The sequence below is a fragment of the Brachyhypopomus gauderio genome, chromosome 8 (genome assembly GCF_052324685.1).
Source record: "Brachyhypopomus gauderio isolate BG-103 chromosome 8, BGAUD_0.2, whole genome shotgun sequence".
Classification (NCBI taxonomy): Eukaryota; Metazoa; Chordata; class Actinopteri; order Gymnotiformes; family Hypopomidae; genus Brachyhypopomus; species Brachyhypopomus gauderio.
The window spans coordinates 21,166,355-21,187,835 of record NC_135218.1 but is presented as its reverse complement, the minus strand read 5'-3'; the positions used below and the strand labels follow the sequence as shown (position 1 = coordinate 21,187,835).

General features: G+C 49.4%; 2 protein-coding genes across 4 annotated transcripts in view; one reads left to right on the top strand and one right to left on the bottom strand.

Annotated features, from left to right (window-relative positions):
- stx8 (syntaxin 8) overlaps positions 1-13,977 on the top strand; it is a 29,012-nt gene extending 15,035 nt beyond the window's left edge. The window contains exons 7-8 of the mRNA XM_077015390.1: positions 8,408-8,509; positions 12,562-13,977. Coding sequence (XP_076871505.1) covers positions 8,408-8,509; positions 12,562-12,626 — 167 coding nt within the window. The 3' untranslated portion in view covers positions 12,627-13,977. The remainder of the gene's footprint in view (positions 1-8,407; positions 8,510-12,561) is intronic.
- A 90-nt stretch (positions 13,978-14,067) lies between these two features.
- The window catches only part of ntn1a (netrin 1a), a 54,257-nt gene continuing 46,843 nt past the window's right edge, over positions 14,068-21,481 (bottom strand). For all 3 annotated transcript variants that reach the window (XM_077015388.1, XM_077015389.1, XM_077015387.1), the window contains 2 exons: positions 19,572-19,646; positions 14,068-17,166 (listed from right to left, as the gene is read on the bottom strand). In XM_077015388.1, the coding sequence (XP_076871503.1) occupies positions 16,838-17,166; positions 19,572-19,646 (404 nt within the window). In that variant the 3' untranslated portion in view covers positions 14,068-16,837. The remainder of the gene's footprint in view (positions 17,167-19,571; positions 19,647-21,481) is intronic.

Genomic DNA, 21,481 nt, shown 5'->3' with positions numbered 1-21,481 from the left:
CTCTTACACTGCAGTACCATGTTCAGCGCTGGGAGACTTTCTGCAGGTGTTTCAGCTCTTCTAGTGTAGGCTAATGTCCTCTGGCCTGTTAGGGGTTTCTGTGGTGGAACGTAAGGGGTTAAAATGGAAGTGGAGGTTAAGGGCTTAAAATGTGTTATATTTCCTCACACACACACACACAGCCCGTGTTGCTTTAAGAATAGTGCTGCCTAATCCTGCAGGAATGTGTGTGATGTGCCTGTAAATGTCTTAATGTAGGCCGGTAAGATTTCTCAGGAGTGTTGGCTTCCTGTGTGAGGGAGCGTTGGCTTCCTGTGTGAGGTAACGTTGGCTTCCTGTGTGAGGTAACGTTGGCTTCCTGTGTGAGGTAACGTTGGCTGACTGTGTGAGGTAACGTTGGCTGACTGTGTGAGGTGGCGTTGGCTGACTGTGCGAGGTGGCGTTGGCTGACTGTGCGAGGTGGCGTTGGCTGACTGTGCGAGGTGGCGTTGGCTGACTGTGTGAGGTGGCGTTGGCTGACTGTGCGAGGTGGCGTTGGCTGCCTGTGCGAGGTGTCGTTGGCTGACTGTGCGAGGTGTCGTTGGCTGCCTGTGCGAGGTGGCGTTGGCTGCCTGTGCGAGATAACGTTGGCTGCCTGTGCGAGGTAACGTTGGCTGCCTGTGCGAGGTGGCGTTGGCTGCCTGTGCGAGGTAACGTTGGCTGCCTGTGCGAGGTAACGTTGGCTGCCTGTGCGAGGTAACGTTGGCTGCCTGTGCGAGGTACCGTTGGCTGACTGTGCGAGGTAACGTTGGCTGCCTGTGCGAGGTAACGTTGGCTGCCTGTGCGAGGTAACGTTGGCTGCCTGTGTGAGGTAACGTTGGCTGCCTGTGCGAGGTAACGTTGGCTGCCTGTGCGAGGTAACGTTGGCTGCCTGTGCGAGGTAACGTTGGCTGCCTGTGCGAGGTAACGTTGGCTGACTGTGCGAGGTAACGTTGGCTGCCTGTGCGAGGTACCGTTGGCTGACTGTGTGAGGGAGCAGCTGTTTCATCTGCTTCTTCATCTGTTACTGACACGCAAAAGTATTCCTGCCCGTTATGTGCCTATATCATTATGGCGCAGATCTGGGGGGAGCAGGACTGAGAGACCATGTTCTGTTTATCTAGTGCTAGCTGCTAACTTGCTAACTGTGTGGGCTGGACACAGGGAGCCCCAAGGCATTATGTGGTAGTCTGAGTGGAAGACTTGGCTCTACCAGCATGCGGCTTTATCCTGAATGGAGGAACTCCTCTAGCCTATCATTGTAACTCAAACACTGGCGCACACACGCCCACACATACATTCTCACTCACACACACACGTGCGCGCACACACACAGTGAACTGGCACAGATTGTCTGTGGCTGTTTTGGTCCTTGAATACACATTCTCAAATCAATCCCGCATAAAGTTTTAGCAGTGTTTGCTAATCAAAACCAATGGAAGAAGGTTGTTTTCCTCGTTTCTGGGCAGAGCGCTCTGCGGAGTGTGTGAAGCTGTTGCAAACTGTGTTGTGGGGAGTGTGAGTGTAAAAACACACACATTTTGAGGGCAGAGAAACCCAGGAGCCCTGAGACACATGACCAGCTCATCCACATAGAAAATATAAACTGCACTTTTAGGGCTTATTGATTTATTTATTTTTGCGGAATGCTATTTATTTCATGACATTTTGTTCTGTTTTTTAATGAAAGGCAATAATTTGAAAAGTGGAGTTGTGAGTGGTGCGTTATGGCCGTGCTCTACGGTTACACACACACAATCAGCAGTTTTAATGTAATCGTTTGATTTCTCCATGATTGAGTAGGTGGTGTCGTGGTGGGTTGTCGGAGGCCCTTTTGCGAGTGTGAGTGCGCTCACACACACACACACACACACACACACACACACACACACACACACACACACCCACACACACACACACGGGATGGATGGCGAGGTGACTGCCGCTTATCAGTTTGTTGATATTTGAGGGGGTGGAGAGTGAGCGTGACCATGAGAGATGGTGAGAGTGAGTGGGAGTGCATGAGTGGGAGGGTGAGTGGAGAGAGAGTGCGCATAGGAGAGAGTGATACAGAGAGTGATATTGAGACAGCGAGGCATGCCATTACCTGGACGTCAATGTTCATAGTGAATGTTGTGGATGGAGCTCAGATTAATTCTCCGCCCTGAACAGATGAACCAGTTAAAGTTAGCGTGTCCTGGTAGGGTGAGGTTCTGTGATGTGAGCTGGCCCCACCCTCCCCGGCTCCATCAGAGTGCTGTGATCCTGGGTGCTGCCGTAAAGTGCCATCGGGACCTGCTTGCCCGCCCCTCCCAGACTGCCTTTCATCCTGCATCTGTGTTGCGGGGCGTCTGCGGGTGCCGTGTGTTGGCACAGCTGTTCGAGGCCTCCACGCCCTCCAACAGCAACACTGGAGCGCACCACCTTACAGTATCCACCTACACCCTCCACCCCCACCTGTGCTGGCCTCTCTAGCCCCCCCCCTCCCCCCCCCCCCACTGGTTTGTTTGTCCGTGTTCTCTGTTCTCCTCACAACACAGGAGGACCTTTTGATCTGATTCAGAGAGGAGCGTCATTGTATCAGGGCTGCGTTTGATCTTTTATCTGACGCGACGCGGTGTGGGAAAAACCGCACCAGCAGGCAGGACGACGCAGAGCCACGGAGGAGAGGGAGAGAGAGAGAGAGGGAGAGAGAGAGAGGGGGAGCTAGCATTAGCATGTTAAAGGGGCGTAGAGGACGCAGGCGGTGCTGTGATCTGCTGGGGTGACGGGAGCCAAGCTCCCCGAGGTAACGAAATGGAGGTGAAGGCAAATTTTCTGGGTGTGTTTTTTGTGTTTGAGGCAGAAGAAGGAGCAGATGGTTACGGGGAGGAGGCGTGGCCTCTCGTCCCTATCAGATGCCATTAGGGCCAAGTGCTCTTTGATGGCTTCCTTTTAAAGCCTTTCACCTAAACGACATGTGTGTGTGTGTGTGTGTGTGTGTGTGTGTGTGTGTGTGTGTGTGTGTGTGTGTGTGTGATAGAGAGAGAGGGGGGGGGGGGGGGGGGGGGGGGGGGGGGGAGAAACAGAGAGACCCTTGCTTTTGCCATTCTAGGTCGCGTGCATTAGCGGTGTGACTCCGTGATTGGTAGGGAAGAGAGAGGAGGCCTGTCTGCTCTGAGTGCTTGATCGGCTGTGGCCACCAGGGGGCAGTAGTGGCGATAGATCTGGGTGGCAGAGAGGCCCTAGCCTTTGGAGATAAGGAGGGTGTTATTTAGTGTTTAGAGATAAGGTTTGAACTATATGGAGGTTTATGTATGACAAACTGGTATACATATCCATTCATCTCACACATTCACAGACCAGTAGGTTGATTATGATACAGATACAGTCTAGTCCACAGGGGGGGGGGGGGGGGTAGTAAATGGGGGGAGTACTACATATGGGGGGAGTACCTTAAAGGGGTGATGCTGCTCAGTGCTGTACCTGATTTCTTGGTCGTGATGTCCTGCTGATAAGGGGGCCCCTCTCTGACTGGCCATGACACTCGCAGGTCCCCCACTTGGACGTGCTGGGTTCAGTTTGGGTTAGTGGGGGTGGATGTGTTTAGTCATTCCACTCTGTTCCCCTGCTCCGACACACCTGGTCCTGTTCACACGCTGGATCAGGACTGCTCATGCAACAGGTGTGGACCAAGGACACACCCACAGTTGTCATGCAAAAAAACCAAACAAACATCCAATCAGATCCTGCCTAAGGTGTGGAGTGATGAGTGGATCGGGGGGAGGGGCGTTTCCGGCGTGGGGTCCCCGGGCTGGCGGAGATGTCAGACGCTCCAGACGCTGGGCTGACCTGTTGCCCTCTACCTGTCTGTGCAGGGTAAGGCTCTTTCCCTCCTGGTGACGGGGCGGTATGCTACACGCCCCACACCCCTATCACAATTAGGCTGCTATTGTTGCCTCGCAGCCCGGGGGCCATCCCCGCCTACCACAGAGCCTCTACATCCTGTGGGTGAGCGTGAGTGTGCGAAGCTCGCAGGGTCCTGGCTTTACTTACGTGCCCCAGTCAAATCCAAGAATATGGATATCCACTCTGATCGGGGGCGTGGGGGCAGGGGGGTGCTCTTCTGAGTAATAGAAAAATAGTTTTCTTTTATACGATGTTTTATGGGAGTTCTGAGTCTGAGATTTATTGCATCACAAAAAAAAAATCAATCACGGCCAACAGCGTAGCCGGTACGCCTCTTGTTCACCATGGGCTGAAATCTGGAACACATTTTTTTTGGAAACGATCACAGAGTGCATTGTTTTACTAGGTGGAACATGAAAAGTTTTCTTGGTGTATTCAGAACACTGGAGAAAGGGAAAGGTGTCTTCCTGTCATTAAGCGCAGACCCACCTCGCAATCTGTTTTAATTGCTGTTGCGCTGAGTACATGACATTACAAATGTCCGGATGAGAGATCTGACAGGTCACATGTCTTATTTTCGGTGCCAAACTCGGAGATTTACAGTGTGCTGTTTGATGGAGCTTTAATTTAGCAAGCAAACTGATTACCATACCAGTGCTTGATGCACTGCACCAGACGTACCTGGGATACAAAAATAATACACTCTTGAATATGTACATTGCAAATTTGTCAAAGACATCACACTTCATCTAAGACCTGTTGCCTGATTGACCATGCAGACCTGTCACGGTTTATTTGTGACTTATGCCCTTTGACCTTGGCTCCCTTTGACATTGGCAGGACAGCCGAAGACCGTACCCAAACCGATACCCAGCATGCCGTGCGGCAGACAGCATGACGTAAGGTGCATCTGGGAGTTGGCTTTGAAGTTGCACCTTTAAAAGGGAAGCTCCTCCTCTGAGCTGCACTAAATCACTGGAGCCGAGAAGCGAGCTGTGCAGCCTGGCTTACCATCAGTCTCCTGTGGGACCCATCACCACACATATGCTCCTCAGTAAGACACATGCTCACTGTCTTGCTCTCAAGAGTGTCTCAGTCTTTCTCTGTTTCTGCTCTCTCTCTTTCTCTCTCTGTCTCATCACATTCGACCGTATGTGAGATGTTAGCCGTTACTCACTCCTTGCGTGATCTTCGTGTCCAGGAGGTTTTCCACTACTTCACAAGACGCGGTCCGTCCCGGACGGCCGCCGCCTGCCCGCTGCACCTCGCTCGGGTCACCCGCGGTCTCGTATTTGCGGACAGGGAATCGCGGCGGAGGGCCAAACGTTCAATACAAGCAATCAGTTCCTGAACGTCCAAAATGCGTGTAATGTGCTGCTGGGCCGCTGACGAGCTTACCGTGTGTGTCGGCTCAGGAAAACTTCGATTCACCTGAAAGTGGATCTCCTAGCCGGGCCCAGCAGCTGATGAGGAAAGCCAGGATAAGGTGAAGAAGACTCGTCGTATGTCTGTGAGATGGGTCTGACTTTGTTTGTCCAGTTTTGAGTGGAAACTGGGATCTTGGCCAAGCTGTTCGTCTCCAGCGATCCAGCGTTTGTTCCAAGCGTCTCCCCACGAGTCCATCATCGCTGGACGCTTCTGTCCCAAACATGTCAGAATGTCCACTTACTGATAACTCAGACACATTCCAGTCCTTGGCTCTGAACTGCTGTGGAACCTCTGTGGACTGTGTCATGTGATGTTGGAGGTGATCAACACCCTCGCTCCTGGAGAAGCTCCTCAAAGCTTTCGTTGGGATTCATCTCGTGCTGACGCCCAGCTCGTGCAGTCTAGCGGATCCGTAACAGGTGGTCAGGTCAGGTTGGATCTGGAGCTGAAGATCCGTTGGGTGATGGATCTGTAGGATTATGACTGGATCTGAACCCTGCAGGGTGGCAGATGGATCGGGCAGATGTCCAGATGTCCAGGCAGAGTGTAGCTGACCGCTGATGCAGTGGACAACTCCTTGTGTGCACGAGTGGCTGGTTTTGCACTTCAGCTCAGAGGTGTTTGTGGGAGTTTGACAGAAGCAGTGAAATGACAAATATCTCTCCTCTTTCATTCTGCAGGCATGCATACTTGTGTGTGTGTGTGTGTGTGTGTGTGTGTGTGTGTGTGTGTGTGTGTGTGTGTGTGTGTGTGTGTATTTGCGAGAGTGTGAGTGGTTTTGGCTGGAGCCCATCGGGGCCCTTTATGGTGTAATGTGCGTTTATAAACTGGTAAACCCTGCCTGCAAAGCCTAGCTCTATAATCCACACTTTGGGAGTGATTGTTTAGACAGTGCCACAGCTCACACAGAGAGAAGAAGGTAGTGTGGCCTAGATGTGAGACTCTCCACAACCACGAATTTCTAAGATTTTCCCATCTACAGTAATTGAGTTATTTCATCAGAGTGCATCATTCTGTGTGCAAACTGAAGTTCCAGTAACCTTGTGGGTGTGTCTCTGTGTTTGTGTCTGTGTGTGTATGTCTGTCTGTCTCTCTCTCTCTCTCTCTCTCTCTCTCTCTCTCTCTCTCTCTCTCTCTCTCTCTCTGGCTGTACATTAGTCTCTGGCTAGTTAGTCCTGTGAGGGATGGCAAGTGCTCAGTGTCACCCCCAAGAGGAGAAATTGCGAAACATGTCCGGGAACCAGCGCAGAAACCTGAAGCCCAGAGAATACAGACATCCACTGCAATCCACATTGAAACACTTTAGTGTGCATGTACAACCTTGACATTTTGTGAAAAGTTAATCCCTACCGCAAACGGCTAACCTGGGCGACCCATCTGTCTGACGGAAGTCACACTGAGAAGCTTGAAGTGGGCTGTCAAAGTCACTCTTTTGGCATGAAGGTCACCGTGGCCTCCCTGCTCTTCTCAAGGACTTATGGGTAGAATGATGTCCGTCTCTGTAGATAACGGGGGTGGATAATACCTTCACACTGATGTCTCCCTCCCTCTACCCATCCCTCTCTCTCTCTCTCTCTCTCCCTCCACTTGTGTTCCTCTCACCCTTGTGCTGGTGCCCAGCGTCCCTCCCTGTCTGCGGGGACAGTGCAGGTGGAGGGGGGAGGTGGTGTTCTGGGTCTGGCGTGGTGCTGTTCTGCTGCGGTTTGGTCTGATGTGTGATGTGCTGGTGAAGGAGTCTCCGGAGTGGAGAACCTTCTGCTGAAGAAAGACAGCAGTGACCGGCACAGTGTTTGTTTAACCTTCCCAAATGCTTACCACCTCCTTGGCACCACTAAGTCTTGCTTTGGACCAGAAAAAATGACAGTGTTACGTTACAGCCCTGGTTGGGGTTAGGGTTTGGATTAGGGATCATTAGGGTTAGGAAGAGGCTGAAGGCTAGGAGTAGATGTAATAATGGGAATAACCGCAGTGTAATGACTTCCCATGAACGGTTTTTGATCCTCTGAAGTGTATTGGCACCTTATTGGCAGAAATACGTTTTTACTTAGTACATGCTTTGCCTGTTTTTTATATTTTTGTCAGAGTATATTCCTTTCCACTAGCAGTGCAAACACACTTTGTGTGTGTTTATGGTTGTGCGCTGTGGGTTTGGAGACATATTCCAACTTAAGAGCATTTAAAATAAACAGTGTGTGTTTGGCGCGGAGTTCGGCCTGGCGAGTGTGCGTTTGCGTGCGTGTGCTGTGCGAGTGTGTGTGTGTTTGGTGTGGTCAGTGTGTGGACTCCACGAACTGCCTCGTGTCAGGCTAGTGGGGTGTTTTCCCCACAAACCCAGTGCCTTACCTCGCTGGTGTTGGGTCCGATGGAACCGTGGTGGTGAGATGGGCATGACTGGATCAGGCTGATGACGATACTGCTGGGGCGTCTTAATTAGGAAGACTGTACTGTACATTCCCACCAGTACAGGTGCATGTGTGGAGTTACAGCTGTGTTGTAACTTTGGAAGACTTTGTACATTGTTACATATACATATAGATATAGAGTTGTGTGTTATGGAGGAGCCAGGATGTCCAAACAGCCACTACAGCACATACAGTGTGTGTGGCCACCCTGCAACACGTGTGCAAGAACACACACTCACACACACAGTCGCATACACACACACTTGTATTAAAGACAGCCTGTAGAAGTAGAGGGCTAAAGTGCTTTTGCACATTGCTTGTTTTTTTATTTCGATAGTCTCTCTCTTTTCCTCTCTCTCTCTCCGTTTCCCTCTCCCTCCCTCTCTCTCTCTCCTACACTCTCATTGTGATTTATCGCTTCTCTATCTGCTGAGACCCTGAAACAATGAGAAAAGAATGACAGATGTTGAAATGTTATGAGTAATAAATCTGAGGACCAGGGCCTGAAGATCATCAGTGTCTGATCCACCAGCCAGGAGGAGGTCGGGTGGCTCACACAAACCCTCCTCCCATCAGAGGAACCAGCTCGGTGAAGAACCACTGTAGAAGCTCCATCCTGCCCTCTCACAGCTCCACCATTAAGTGCCTTTTCACTGTTTTCTCCTCCACAGAGGTCATCGATGACATCACTCACCTCGTGGACAAGACGGACAGCCGGATCCGTAATGAGACGCAAAGGGTTAAACTCGTGGAGACGAAATCGGCTTCCTGTGGTGAGTGTGTGGGCGTGGCTTCCTGTGGTGAGTGTGTGGGCGTGGCTTGGATGAGCCCCTGCATCGCTTAATCAACTCCTCACTCCAGTGTGGAACCAACACCGTCCAGCCTCAGACTACAGACTACAGTGCTGACTATAGTGACCACATATACTAACACATCCCTGTGCTAATATCTGCTTCTGTCTAGATCCTGTCTGTCTGGTTTGTCTTTTCAGTTATACTCCATCCTGTAAGCTGCTGTTTAGCCTGTCGTCCTCTCGGTTAGCTTGGGTCAGGCCTAATGAGTTCAGGGTTCAACTCGGCGCAGGGTAAAAGCCCGTCTTCAGCTGCAGGGTCGAGGCTGTACTGGGCCGCTCCGGTGCTGGAGCTGTTTGGCCCCTCCCCTGTGGGTGTGGCTGGGGGGAGCAGAGGGCAGGGACGTCTGAAGAGGCCCGGCGCCGCTCGGCTGGAATTTTGGCTGCTTCTGCGAGTTGACGTTTTGTGAGTTGACGTGTGTTCCTGTCGGGTGTGATTCATCCCTGACGTCTGACCTGATGTTCTCATGTTCTCGTTGATGCCCTGAGCATAAACGCAAGGCACTCGCACTCATCACTTCATCAAAGGCCTGACCGACAGGCCTCTCTCTCTCTCTCTCTCTCTCTCTCTCTCTCTCTCTCTCTCTCTCTCTCTCTCTCTCTCTCTCTCTCTCTCTCTCTCTCTCTCTCTCTCTACTTATGAGCATCCATTTCAAAGGCGTGTTCAGAGTTCTCTGTATGTGCTGTTCCACTAACACCTCCAACTCTGTAAGCGCTGCTGTGTGGACAGTACATGCAGCAACCAGGTCTCCTGAGTGCAGGACTTGCCCGGTGTGTGTGTCTGCGTGTGTCTCTGCGTGTGTGTCTCTGCGTGTGTGTCTCTGCGTGCGTGTGTGTGTGCGTGTGTGTGTGAGCTGGACACCTCTTGTGTTCAGTAATGTGAGTGAGCTGTGTGAGTGGGGGAGGGGGGAGCTGTAGCTGTATCTGTGTTCCAGTGCCCTTGCTAACAGCCCTCAGAGTGGTGGGTGTGTTTGCCCACCAAACCCCATTGTGCATCACCAGGGAGATGAAGGTGTAGTTGTGTTGGGAGAGGACAGCTAACTATCCGTAATTCCATTTTCTCAGTCCCAGGCTCGGGTGGGGGTGGCGTGGAAGGGGTTGTTTGCTGATCCCAGGCCGATGAACAAAGTTTCTCTCTCTCTCTCTCTCTCTCTCTCTCTCTCTGAATGTTGCGTCTCTAGCTTTTAACACCTCTCTGTACTCATGTGTTCTGTGTGGGAGGGATGGGGGTGGTGGAGGTGGGTGGGGATCTGGTGAATGGAAACATTCCTCCCTTTCGCCCGTAGCCCACCTCTGTTTTTGCTTCTCTTTCAGCTGCCAGTCGCACCCTCGCCTCAGCCTCTGCGCGGCCTGACTTTGTTTGACACCTGTCTTTGTCTTGTGGAAAGAAAGAATTGAAAATATAACATGCCAGAAACTGTTTTGCGGTTCTCTTTCTCCCTTTCTAGTATACGCATGCACGCACACACAAACACGCATGCACGAACACGCGCGCGCACACACACAGTTTTCGTGCCTTTCTATTGCTTATTTTCCACTGCAGAGCTGCAGGTCCCGGTCTCCTTTTTTGTTGATGTATGTATTTTAAATCTGATTGGAGTAAGTGATCCTGCTTCAGACGGCTCCGGTGGCCGCTGAATTGAACAGAGGGCGTGTTGAGTGGACGTCCTCTCGCTGTTTGGCTCTGTTGTGACAGAGTCCAGAGTTCATTGACAGCGAAGCACTTGGTTGAAGGTGTGTGGCTGTTGCCAGCGTGCCAGGATGCCTCCTCGTTCACAACTCGCCCCAGGAAGGAGGCGGTGGGCTGGTCTCCCTGACCCACGGCCTGGAATCACAACCCGGCAGGGAAAACGTGTCCCACCTCCTGTGTGGGTCATGGCGGCTACCTCTGCCTCGTCTGGGAGGTCGGCGTCTTCACAGGGGCCAGCCGAGCATAGCTTCCAGCCCGCTCTCAGGATGAATGCTGAGGGGGGGGCCCGCTCTCTCGCCTAGAGCCAACAATTCCTCCTCGTCTGGGTCTAATAACGCTAAACGCTTGAGTCAGCTACCTCTAGACAGCGGGGGACCTTAGTGAAACCAGTGAAACCATGAGCACCAGATAGATGGCAGGCAGCCAAGAGTTCTGCAGGACACGAGACCCTCGAGGACCCTGAGACTGGTACCTTCCCTCTGCGACTGAGAAGGGTTCCCTTAATCCTCCCGGCCAGAACGCAGCATAGTAATGGAATAACTATGGTGGGCTGGGGTGGGTGCACTCCCAGAGTGCTGTCTGGATCACATCAACTGGCCCTCAGACTCCCGCTCGGGGAAGATGCGTTCACAGCCTTTACTGGATGTGAGTTTTTCTTTCTCGGTTTTATCGTTGTCCTTCATGTGTTTTGTCCATCTACTAAAACAGCTTCACCGTCAACTCTTTAACAGCTCTGCTAGGACCTGTGCACTGTCCTCTCTCCTCAAAAACAGGATGTCGTCTCGTTGCGAGCTCGTGACATTTTTCTGCCCACCGAATCCCGTTTCCTGTGGCAGCGAATCGGCTTTCTTCCTCCTGCCTGCTCCTCCAACCTCGCCAGCCACCCGTTCAATCATGGAGTGCCTCTTTCCGGTCTTCACCGGCTGCGGGTGGAGTGTGTGCCGATGGTCTCATACAGAAGCGCCACCCGTTTCTTTGCTGTGGCCCTGACCCACGTAAGCTAGCTGCCCCGGGTGCCGCTGCCATCCAGGATGAGCCCAGCTATAAGAGCAACGTCAACCAGAGGTGGGGTGAGTTACACAGGACCAGCCTGGCCCAAGAGGAGATTGGAGCATTCGAGCGAAGCTTCTGGTTTCTGATTGCTGAAGATAAGAATGTTTTGAAACGAGGCGCATTGGTTTGATGACGGAGAGGGTGTGGGCAAGCTCCGATTGTGAGAATGACACATCCTGCGTTCTCAAAATGGACACATCGGACTGCTTTATTCCTGACATTGATGAGGGTGTGTGGAGCATGTCGGTGGCCCGTGTTTTATATCCATCCTCCGATAAATCTGTGTGGTCGGTAACTTTACCAGCAGGGAGCTGATGTATTGCTGGTGGACGGCTCACTGATTTCTGATGTAATTACGACAGTAAATCAGAACTCCTGTGATTCGTGTGTGACTCACAGGAGATGAGGCGTCCCTCTATTCACACCTTCCAGGAATTCCAGAGAGGAGCTCTCACCCCACCCTCCCCAGCCCCCCCGGCCCCCCCAGCCCCCCCAGTGTGGATGTGAAACAGCTGCAGACGGCAAGCGACGCCAAGACTATTTGACCCAATCTGACCAGGGGCTGAATAAACGACAGGCACATGCTTTGCGGAGGACACGTTCCCATTTTGGCGTACGCTCTGGAGTTTTGTGAGATGCGGGCCGTCGGACGGGGCTTCACCGCTTTCCTCGTTTGCTTCTAACATTCTTTCATCCTGCCTGAATGGACTCCACTGTGAGAACGTTGTTGTGTGTTGCTGCCCCGGGCTTTAACCCCCAAAGAATTTCTTTATCTCCACTTGTGTCAAATAGATGTCACTGGTGCTTGGTACAATAGAATTGTGCTAATTCAGGATGGGAATTACTGACTAAAATAAAGCACAATAGTACACATAGATACCGCATAATAGAAGTTAGAGGACAGAAAATAGATGTTGGAATTTGTTCTGAAGTTCACCACTGTGGTCTTGTTACATCTTGACTGGTTCAGCTTGCCTTGAAATGTTAAAATGGCATTTATCTCCACTTCAGGCCTTCTCTGTTGAGTGGCTGTATTTCGTGATGCCTGGCCGGTAAGGGGGAAGACACATGGTGAAAGGCGCGGTCACTGAGATCCTTACCCACAATCCCTAGAGTCCATGTTACTGCCTTTTGTGACAGGTTGCCAAGTGCTGCTTCTCCACAGCCGACATTGAGTCTTACACAGTCATTTGGATTCACACCTGATATATTTGTTTGTTTGTTTTAAACAGGTATGCTGGTGGTGATCGTGCTCCTTCTTATAGCCATCGTGGTGGTGGCATCATGGCCTACTTAATGAAGTGCTCCATGTTTCCTGTCTGAATGTGGAGCCATGGGAGGAGGCGTGAGAGTACTCCTGCATGACTCCTACTCCGGCTCTTTACCTTCTGGGTGGTACTGCTGTCTGAAGAAAAAACTAAGCAAATAAGTGAAAAAAAAAATGAACACAAGAATATCTTGCACCTGTTATTTCTTCTTTCCCCTTCATGTCTTGGGAAACCATGTTATGTTTGAAGAACAGAAACTTTTGGAATGGCATTTTTGTCTGTCCATGTGACGCATATGAGGTGGTGTGGAAGCAGAGGCTACAACATACGTGTACAGAGTTACGGTTCCCACTGATCCCGTCTACACCCGTCTACACCCGTCTACACCCGTCTACCCCCGTCTACCCCCGTCTACCCCCGTCTACCCCCGTCTACACCCGTCTACACCCGTCTACCCCCGTCTACCCCCGTCTACACCCGTCTACACCCGTCTACACCCGTCTACCCCCGTCTACACCCGTCTACCCCCGTCTACCCCCGTCTACCCCCGTCTACCCCCGTCTACCCCCGTCTACACCCGTCTACACCCGTCTACACCCGTCTACCCCCGTCTACACCCGTCTACCCCCGTCTACCCCCGTCTACACCCGTCTACCCCCGTCTACCCCCGTCTACCCCCGTCTACCCCCGTCTACACCCGTCTACACCCGTCTACCCCCGTCTACCCCCGTCTACCCCCGTCTACACCCGTCTACCCCCGTCTACCCCCGTCTACACCCGTCTACACCCGTCTACCCCCGTCTACCCCCGTCTACACCCGTCTACCCCCGTCTACCCCCGTCTACACCCGTCTACCCCCGTCTACCCCCGTCTACACCCGTCTACCCCCGTCTACCCCCGTCTACACCCGTCTACACCCGTCTACACCCGTCTACACCCGTCTACCCCCGTCTACACCCGTCTACACCCGTCTACCCCCGTCTACCCCCGTCTACACCCGTCTACACCCGTCTACCCCCGTCTACCCCCGTCTACACCCGTCTACACCCGTCTACCCCCGTCTACACCCGTCTACCCCCGTCTACACCCGTCTACACCCGTCTACCCCCGTCTACCCCCGTCTACACCCGTCTACCCCCGTCTACACCCGTCTACACCCGTCTACCCCCGTCTACACCCCTGTGTGTGTTGTGCCAGGACATTTTTACTATAGTTGTATTTGCACTTTCATGTGTCTGAAATTAATTTATGTTATCAAAAGGAAACATTTGTTACATCATCTGAACAATTGGTTGTGGTGGCTGTCTTGGAATCGGTGGACTTCACCCTAATGGTTACGAATTTCTAATAAACAAACTTTGATCTTTGATATATAACACATTTAACGGTCTGTTTCGTTGAGGTATTATGTTAAAAATAAGAAACTGGTAGTTTTTTTTTTCTCAGTTGTATTCACAATTTGGAAGCAAATTCAGTTTTATTGAATTCCATTTAATAGGATCTGTTTTTTAAAATCAAATAAAAGTCAAAAGAAATTGTAGAAGAGCGTTGATCATTTAAAGGAAATCATTCAGATGTTGCATGAACTTGGTAGTAGTGACATAGAAAGTTTTATTCAAACTGACTGCTGAATTTAGCTTGGACCAGATTGTTGTTCAGTAGTTATTCTTCCTCTCTGATTTTTAATCACAACCATCTAAACAACCACAAACTGGAAAAAAGCAAAAAGACATTAACAAAATCCACAATGTCTTGTGTCATTAAATATGTTCATATATAATAACCATAATATATTAGTATGCAGATCTATATTTGCCACAGCTAAATTTACAATTCATAGTAGGAACCAGAAGCAGCGTGTTTGGACAGGTCTGATGGTCACAGCATCCATATATCCACTGCTTAAGATAAAAAATAATAAGAAGAGAAACTTAAATTTACATCATAACAATATTGTGTTGTAACAAAAACAGCGCACACTGATTTATACTGACATATAGTGCCAAAAATTTATACATTTACAAAGTGGTATCAGTGAACATTGTTGAGTCTAACATGTAAATGCATCATGTGTGTAACTACACGTATGTCATCCATGGTTTAATCAGTTCGATCGGCATGTAACTGCATGACCAGGAAGCAATCATAAAACAACAGACAGCAGAAACACAAGTCATACTTGTATCATTCACGCAGTCTCACCAATTGGAAATACACACATCGACGTGTTTCACATACAACGACACTCAGTTCTGCCCTCCCTTTCACAGAGTGTGTGTGTGTGTGTGTGTGTGTGTGTGTGTGTGTGTGTGTGTGTGTGTGTGTGTAATAAGGTCTGCTGTCACAGCTGACAGAAGATGCCTCAGTGCTGTTGCACCTTGGTATATGCAGTTGATACCCATATCAATAAAAAACCCATCAAAAACAACTTTTTTCTCTTTTTCACAGTTGGACTGAATTATTAATATCATTATTTGCATTCTCAAAGCCCTTAATATGAGCTATGTGGAGGTCAGTGGGTGTACAAGATATTGAGAGTTTTGTTTTTTGTTACTAATCTACAAATTCTTACTAATACATTAATTAAAGATTTTTTTTTCTAAATACTGTTTCACACAAAAAATACTACCTAGGCAAATACTACTGTGACCACATTCAGACGCCAGAAAAGGCTGTTTTGCATTGGAGTTTTGATTTCTCTACTTCAACAGGAGGGGTTTTCTTAGTGTCTGGTGTGTAACTGGAGAACAGAAGGAGGTTACAGGTCTTGGTACCTCAGCGTTATACAAAAATACACATCATGGATTTCAAAAAGCTTAATTGAAAGTCAAAAATATAATTTGTTGCACATGCTAATAATCTGGGGTCTTTTGGTCATTTGATATTTTTCAAATCTAAACCTTATACTAATACAGAGACTTATTTTGTGTTCACATTTTTGCTTATTTAAAAAATGTTGGGCAGACAAAACTAAACTGAAATATAGTTTTATCATTACATAAGAATCAGTGGTTTCACATCTGTTTGGTAAAAAGTTAAACAGCCAATGAAAATACAATAAATTTTATTTTCTCCTTATTTAACTAATACAGACTAAATTCAATTCTGAATGTCCCACCATGTAAATTAACCACTAATAACGCTGGATTATGAACAAAAACTAAGTCCTGCAAAATAACCTGTTTTAAGAAAGGAATCAATGGGTATAAAATGAATATTTAGTGTAAGTAGCACACAGTGTTGGCAAATGTGTATTGTTTTTGTATCATGATCATAATAAATGTGAACCATTGAATAAATTCAAATTCAAGAAACCCCAAACAACTTAAATTTCAACATTTCTGGTTTTATGGAGTTTTTCATTAATAAAAAAAACATTTTTTTTATTCTTTTTTTTTTTGTAAATGCCCATGTGTCTAAGAAAGTCAAAAATCTGTGGTATGTTTTTTTGTTTTAAAAAGCAGCACCAGTCTTCAGATTTTTGTGGAATTACTCATCACATAATGAACATGCAGGCTACACTGTACATTTTTTACATTATTGTGCACACTTAAAATGATGGTGGGAATGAGGAATCCTCACTCAAGGGTGGAATATTTGCCACTGAAACCAGCGAAACCATTCAGGTCTGTTGTCAAAAAAATGCTTGCTTAAATGCTTAAATCCCAGATCTGTTTTAAAATGTGTGTATTCGCCTAAAATATGAACATAGTAAGCACGTTTTGGACAGAACACTGGAGATAAATTTCCACTGACACGTACTGTAATAAAATCCTTTAAAAAATTGCATCATTTGCTTTTTAGCATTGTCTTTTTTTGTCTTCTAAACTCCAGATATCATCCAAATAACTGGGTGATATTGTAGTGATTAAAAATGTCATTGTGTTTTTAGGGAGTGTCTTCAAAGTTGTTTTTGGTTTTTGGCAGTCTGTGCATTTCCGAATGAAAATGTATGTGTGTGTGTGTGTGTGTGTGTGTGTGTGTGTGTGTGATTATGAACTCGGTGCAAACTTGCCAAATCCACATGCTCAAATCTTGATGGAAAAATTAAAAACAGATCAATGCTGCAAGATAAGCTCCTTCACGACAGTTTCTGTTTAAAGAGAAATCGCTCTCTTCATCCCTGTGCTCGAAGCTGCGTCTTTCAGCCCCACTGTCCCCGTTAGCCCCTTCCCTCTGTGTTTTTGGCTCCTGGGTTTCTTTGTCCAGGCTGGGACGGCAGACTCTTCGCCCCGTCACTCTACGCCTTCTTGCATTTGCCTTTCTTCTCTCTCTGCTGGAATTTTCGAAGTCGTCGGGCCCAGGTATCCCGCCACTGGATAACTAGGCTGGCCTTGTCTGCCACCATCCCGCTCTGGCCGGGCGAGTCCTCGTCGTTGCCCAGCAGGAGGTACTTCTTGCCGGTTTTGATCTTGGGACACTTGCAGGCCACGTCCTTCGCCCTCACCCACAGCAGCTGGTCTCCCCTTCGAACGCGGCTCGTGCCTTGCTTGTAGACGGAGATGATGTTGACTGTGAATTTCCACCACTCGCCAGCCTTATCGGACTTGAGAATATGGACCTGGACAGCTGGGAGATTCAAAGACAAGGAGAGACGGTCTGAAATTCCAATTCAGTTTTACTTTCAGAGCACTTTTTATGACAGGAATTGTCACAAGGCAGTTGTACCGTTATCCAGACCCGGACCCCTAATGAGCGAATGGAGGCCATGTGATGGTGATGAGGATCACTGCCTGAAATGCCATGAATATGAAACCATGACAGGAGCTGAGTTGGTGGGATGACATCAAAGATGACTACCATCTTGGGACATTTTGATATAATGTCTGAAATGAACACCAGCTAATGGGATATTTGATATTTAATGGGAGCTAATGAATTTTAACTAATGGGGACCTGCATATCTGATTTAATTTCCATTTGGCCGTCTCGTTAATGAGGGTGACTCGTTAAATTTGCTTGGACACTAATGCTAATTTGATCTATAGAGGTGCTATAAAATGTGAATGAGGTTCAGGACTGTTGCAGACTGCAGCTTCTACTAAGGAATGTCCAGTGTGAGATGTGTTATTTATATAGGCTACAGATAAGGATGATGTGTCATCAAGCAGGATGACTCCTAACCTCTCAGTGGATCAAATTTCTGTATATATGAGTTGTTCCTAGCAGGGCCTCAGAGAGGCGCTCTTTCATCTTGAAGTGCCTCAAAGCATCTCTTCAACTGCTCTCATCTAAGGAAGAGGCCACTTGCGGCAAATGTAGGTTTCTATTCCTCTTCATCAGTGACATTCGTGTTGATACAGTTGAACAAACTTGCGAGATTAAGTGAAGCCCTCCTCACTAAAGGCCAGACACCAAATAGGGCAATTAGAGACACTGTGAACCCATAACTAAAACTTTACATTAGGGTTGATCAAACTGAGTACATTTATGTGTCACTCTGTTAGGATTTCCCCCGGCTCCATTTGTTAGCACAGCGGTAATCTCTCTCCACTCCACCGCGCTAGTGGAGCAGTCCCAGCTGCATCCCAGTGGCAGCTATGGGAACACGCTGACGGGTCGCACCCCTCCGCTCAGTTCACCCCTCCGTTCAGTTCACCCCTCTGTTACGTTCACCCTTCCACTACAATCACCCCTCCCCTACAATCACCAATCCTATACGTTCATCCCTCCGCTACGTTCACCCCTCCGCTATGTACATGCCTCTGCTGCGTTCACTCCTCCGCTACGTTTACCCCTCCGCTGTGTTCACCCCCACGCAGGGATCTTATCCGAACGCATACTGAAGTTCGGGGCCTAGCGCGGTCATGTCCCCTCGTGCTGTTAGCACACAAAGCCCCCCTGATGGAGCAGGAGGCGAGGGAAAGTGGATTAGAGTTAGTTCTTAGAAACGGGGGCTCGTCCGGGACGATCCACAGTGGGGTCAGGGAAGCCGCCAACTATTCATAACCGAGAGGCGCTATAAGCCGACCCCGCGGGGGCTGTATTAAACAACTAAATGGGCTGAAGGTAGTGTTTTCCCCCTACAGAACAACCTTTAGAGAGATCAGGAGGGGGGCGTGCCAAGATGAACCTGTGGGAGGGAGGAGGGACTGCTGATCTTTGCCTGATGGGGGTCCCCGTTACTGTACACAGGGCACGTGCCCCCCGTACCCTGCCTTTCTGTGACCAGCCCACTGCTGCTGTCCACTGTGCTGCTGCCCTCTCAAACTCTGGCGCCAGGCCCATGAGAAAAACATCCACTCCTCATATTAGCAAATTAGTTCTTCAGTAGGCAGGACAGGTGCAGGTGACGTCCACTACACTAAATACACAACATTATTCATCCAACCAAAATAATTGAACAGATTTTATATGAAAGATTTTGTATATTTTAGTAGTTATCCTGTAGGCTGGCACATTTGGGTATATATAGATACGCATAAAATGTATCTATAGTGACCATCTAAATCAGGCGGTCACTGAGCTGTAAGAATGGCCTGGCTGTCAGTAAAGCTGCTAAGCTCTTTAAGTTCCTCTGTGTCTCGCCTGACTGATGAAACAGCTTCACCTCAGAGGGAGAGTGGGGCAGCGCATCTGTTCCATTCAGAGAGCAGAGAACGCCCGCTGGCCCAGGGAACGCCATCGCGGTTCCGTCTTCCCTTAATGAGGCTCTGCCCAAACACTCTTCCCCTTCTGTCTGTCACTCCACCTCCGCCTGATCCGCTTTGGGCTCAGATACCTGCTGGGCCGTCCGTCAGCAGGGCTTCCTCCTCTAAGCCTCGCACCGAAGCCCTTTCCTCTGGTTTGATCTTCTGACTTTCTTCTTAAAAGCCTCTGAGTAAGCCATCAGCACAGTGGAGCAGGGCTGAGGGGGCCCGGGGGACCCACCATCCTCCACTTTACATGAGGAATATAGATGTAGTGAAGGGCATGGGTTTTAGAGGTGTGTGTGTGTGTGTGTGTGTGTGTGTGTGTGTGGGGGTTGGACCTACCATAATCTTTCTTGCAGTACTTCTTCATGTTGATCTTCAGCTTTCCTTTAGATGCCTTGCAGTAGGAATCACAGTCTGTTAGATAGAGAGAGAGAGAGAGAGAGAGAGAGAGAGAGAGAGAGAGAAAGAGAGACGGAGACAGACAAAATAGAGTGATAGAGTCACAGGGCAAGAAAGCAGGCGAGTTCAAATGTATTCTCATAAAAAAACAGTCTGTGACAGAAAGAGAGACACTTCTTCAAACAGCTCCTCCGTCTGGGGCTCATGCTTCATGCCGCACCCATCTGCCCTCCTCACTGTGTCTCTAATTGAGGCTTGTGGGCCATTGAGCAGGGAGCCCTCTATCCTTTAGAAAGGCAGTACACAATAGGTCCTACTCTCCTTTCGGGACATCTCGAGCCTCCCTTGCTCTGATGCGAGACCTCGGGGACCAAGACCATTCAAGCCACCCATCGTTCTTTTAACGCCATGCTAATTTCTCGCCCCGCACCCCTGCTGTCAAATTGCTACCATGGGACCGGTGAAGGCTTGTGGGTTAACACCTCCCCCACGACCCCACCACCCCCAACTCCCCCCCTCCTCCTCCTCCGACCCCCGAAAGCCATCTCGACCTTTGGCATTTATTGGTTCAGCGCCCAGGGAGATGGCCATGCGTGCATGTGAGTGTGTGCGTGCGTTGGTGAGGGGTGATGGACACAACAGGAGGTCAGGGGGGAAATTAGCGGCCTGTGAAGTGTTAAAAAAGAAAAGGACAATAATAAAACTAATAATCGCTGGCGTCTAAAAACTATAAATATCTCATGAAGGAGCTGAAAGCTATTGTGTGGCATCTTGCCGAGCGGATCAGATGGCGGGTACTTGCATTCAGACCCTGCAGGATAAGGACCTTTGGAATCTTGCCACAGAGCTGGCAGACGTCTGACAAGTAATACTCAAGGAAAAAAAAAAACATAACCTCATTAATAAAGACACCTGAGCTTTTTCTGATCAACTTCACTGTGGCAACGAGACAAGAGGCAGCTAATAGATAGCATGATTGTCACCCCCCCCCCCCCCAAACCCACCCACCCCCCCAAAAATCCTTCTTTTACAACATTTGAAACAAGTGCAATTTAATCTGGGATTTCTCTTTTCTTTGCTCCATTCCCGCCCTCCCACACTTTGACATGCTCTCTGTCTCTTCTTCTAGATGGATGAAGGAGTGTTGGGGGCGGTTCTCTTCGAGCGCAAAGGTTTGAGTTGGTGGGGATGGGGGTGTGGCGAGGGGGGGGGGGGGGGGCTTTGTCCTTTCAGCTTGCCCGCATGTGAACAAACTACATTGTGGCGGAGCGACCCTCAGTCCTGGCCTGCTTTTCACTGTCTTTTAGAGACCCTTTTCTTGCCATCTGAAAGAGGTTGCCCCGACAACGGCAAAATGAGAAAAAAATGCAGAAGAGGAGTAGTTCCAGTGCTGTGTGATGGGGGGGTGTGGTTAGAACAGGGGGAGGGGCAGTGTGTCCCACAAACACCGAATCAGCAGGGACATGAATACAGTACATTAGAAATGGCGACGAAACGACATACTGAGTGAAATGGAAGCGTACACACAGTGGCAGTCTCATTACCATGTAAATAGGGGCTGTGGAGAGAGTGGGTTTTGTTTTCCCTTAACCCCCATTTAATGGTGATCATGATACTGTCCTTCCATAGGCTTCATTTCTCACTGGCAAGCCTGCAGGGCCGAGCTGCATTCGTAGGGCAGCACTCAGGGACCTGGACCCCCAAGCACTCTGAGCGCCCCACCGGGCCAGACACACGTACGTCCTCTCCACTAGGCGTGGGGGGGGGGGGGGGGGGGGGTGTTGGAGGAAGCGGGTTTATCTCGATCTCCCGCCGCGGCATTCTCCCTGGAGCTTGTCTCTTCGGTGGAC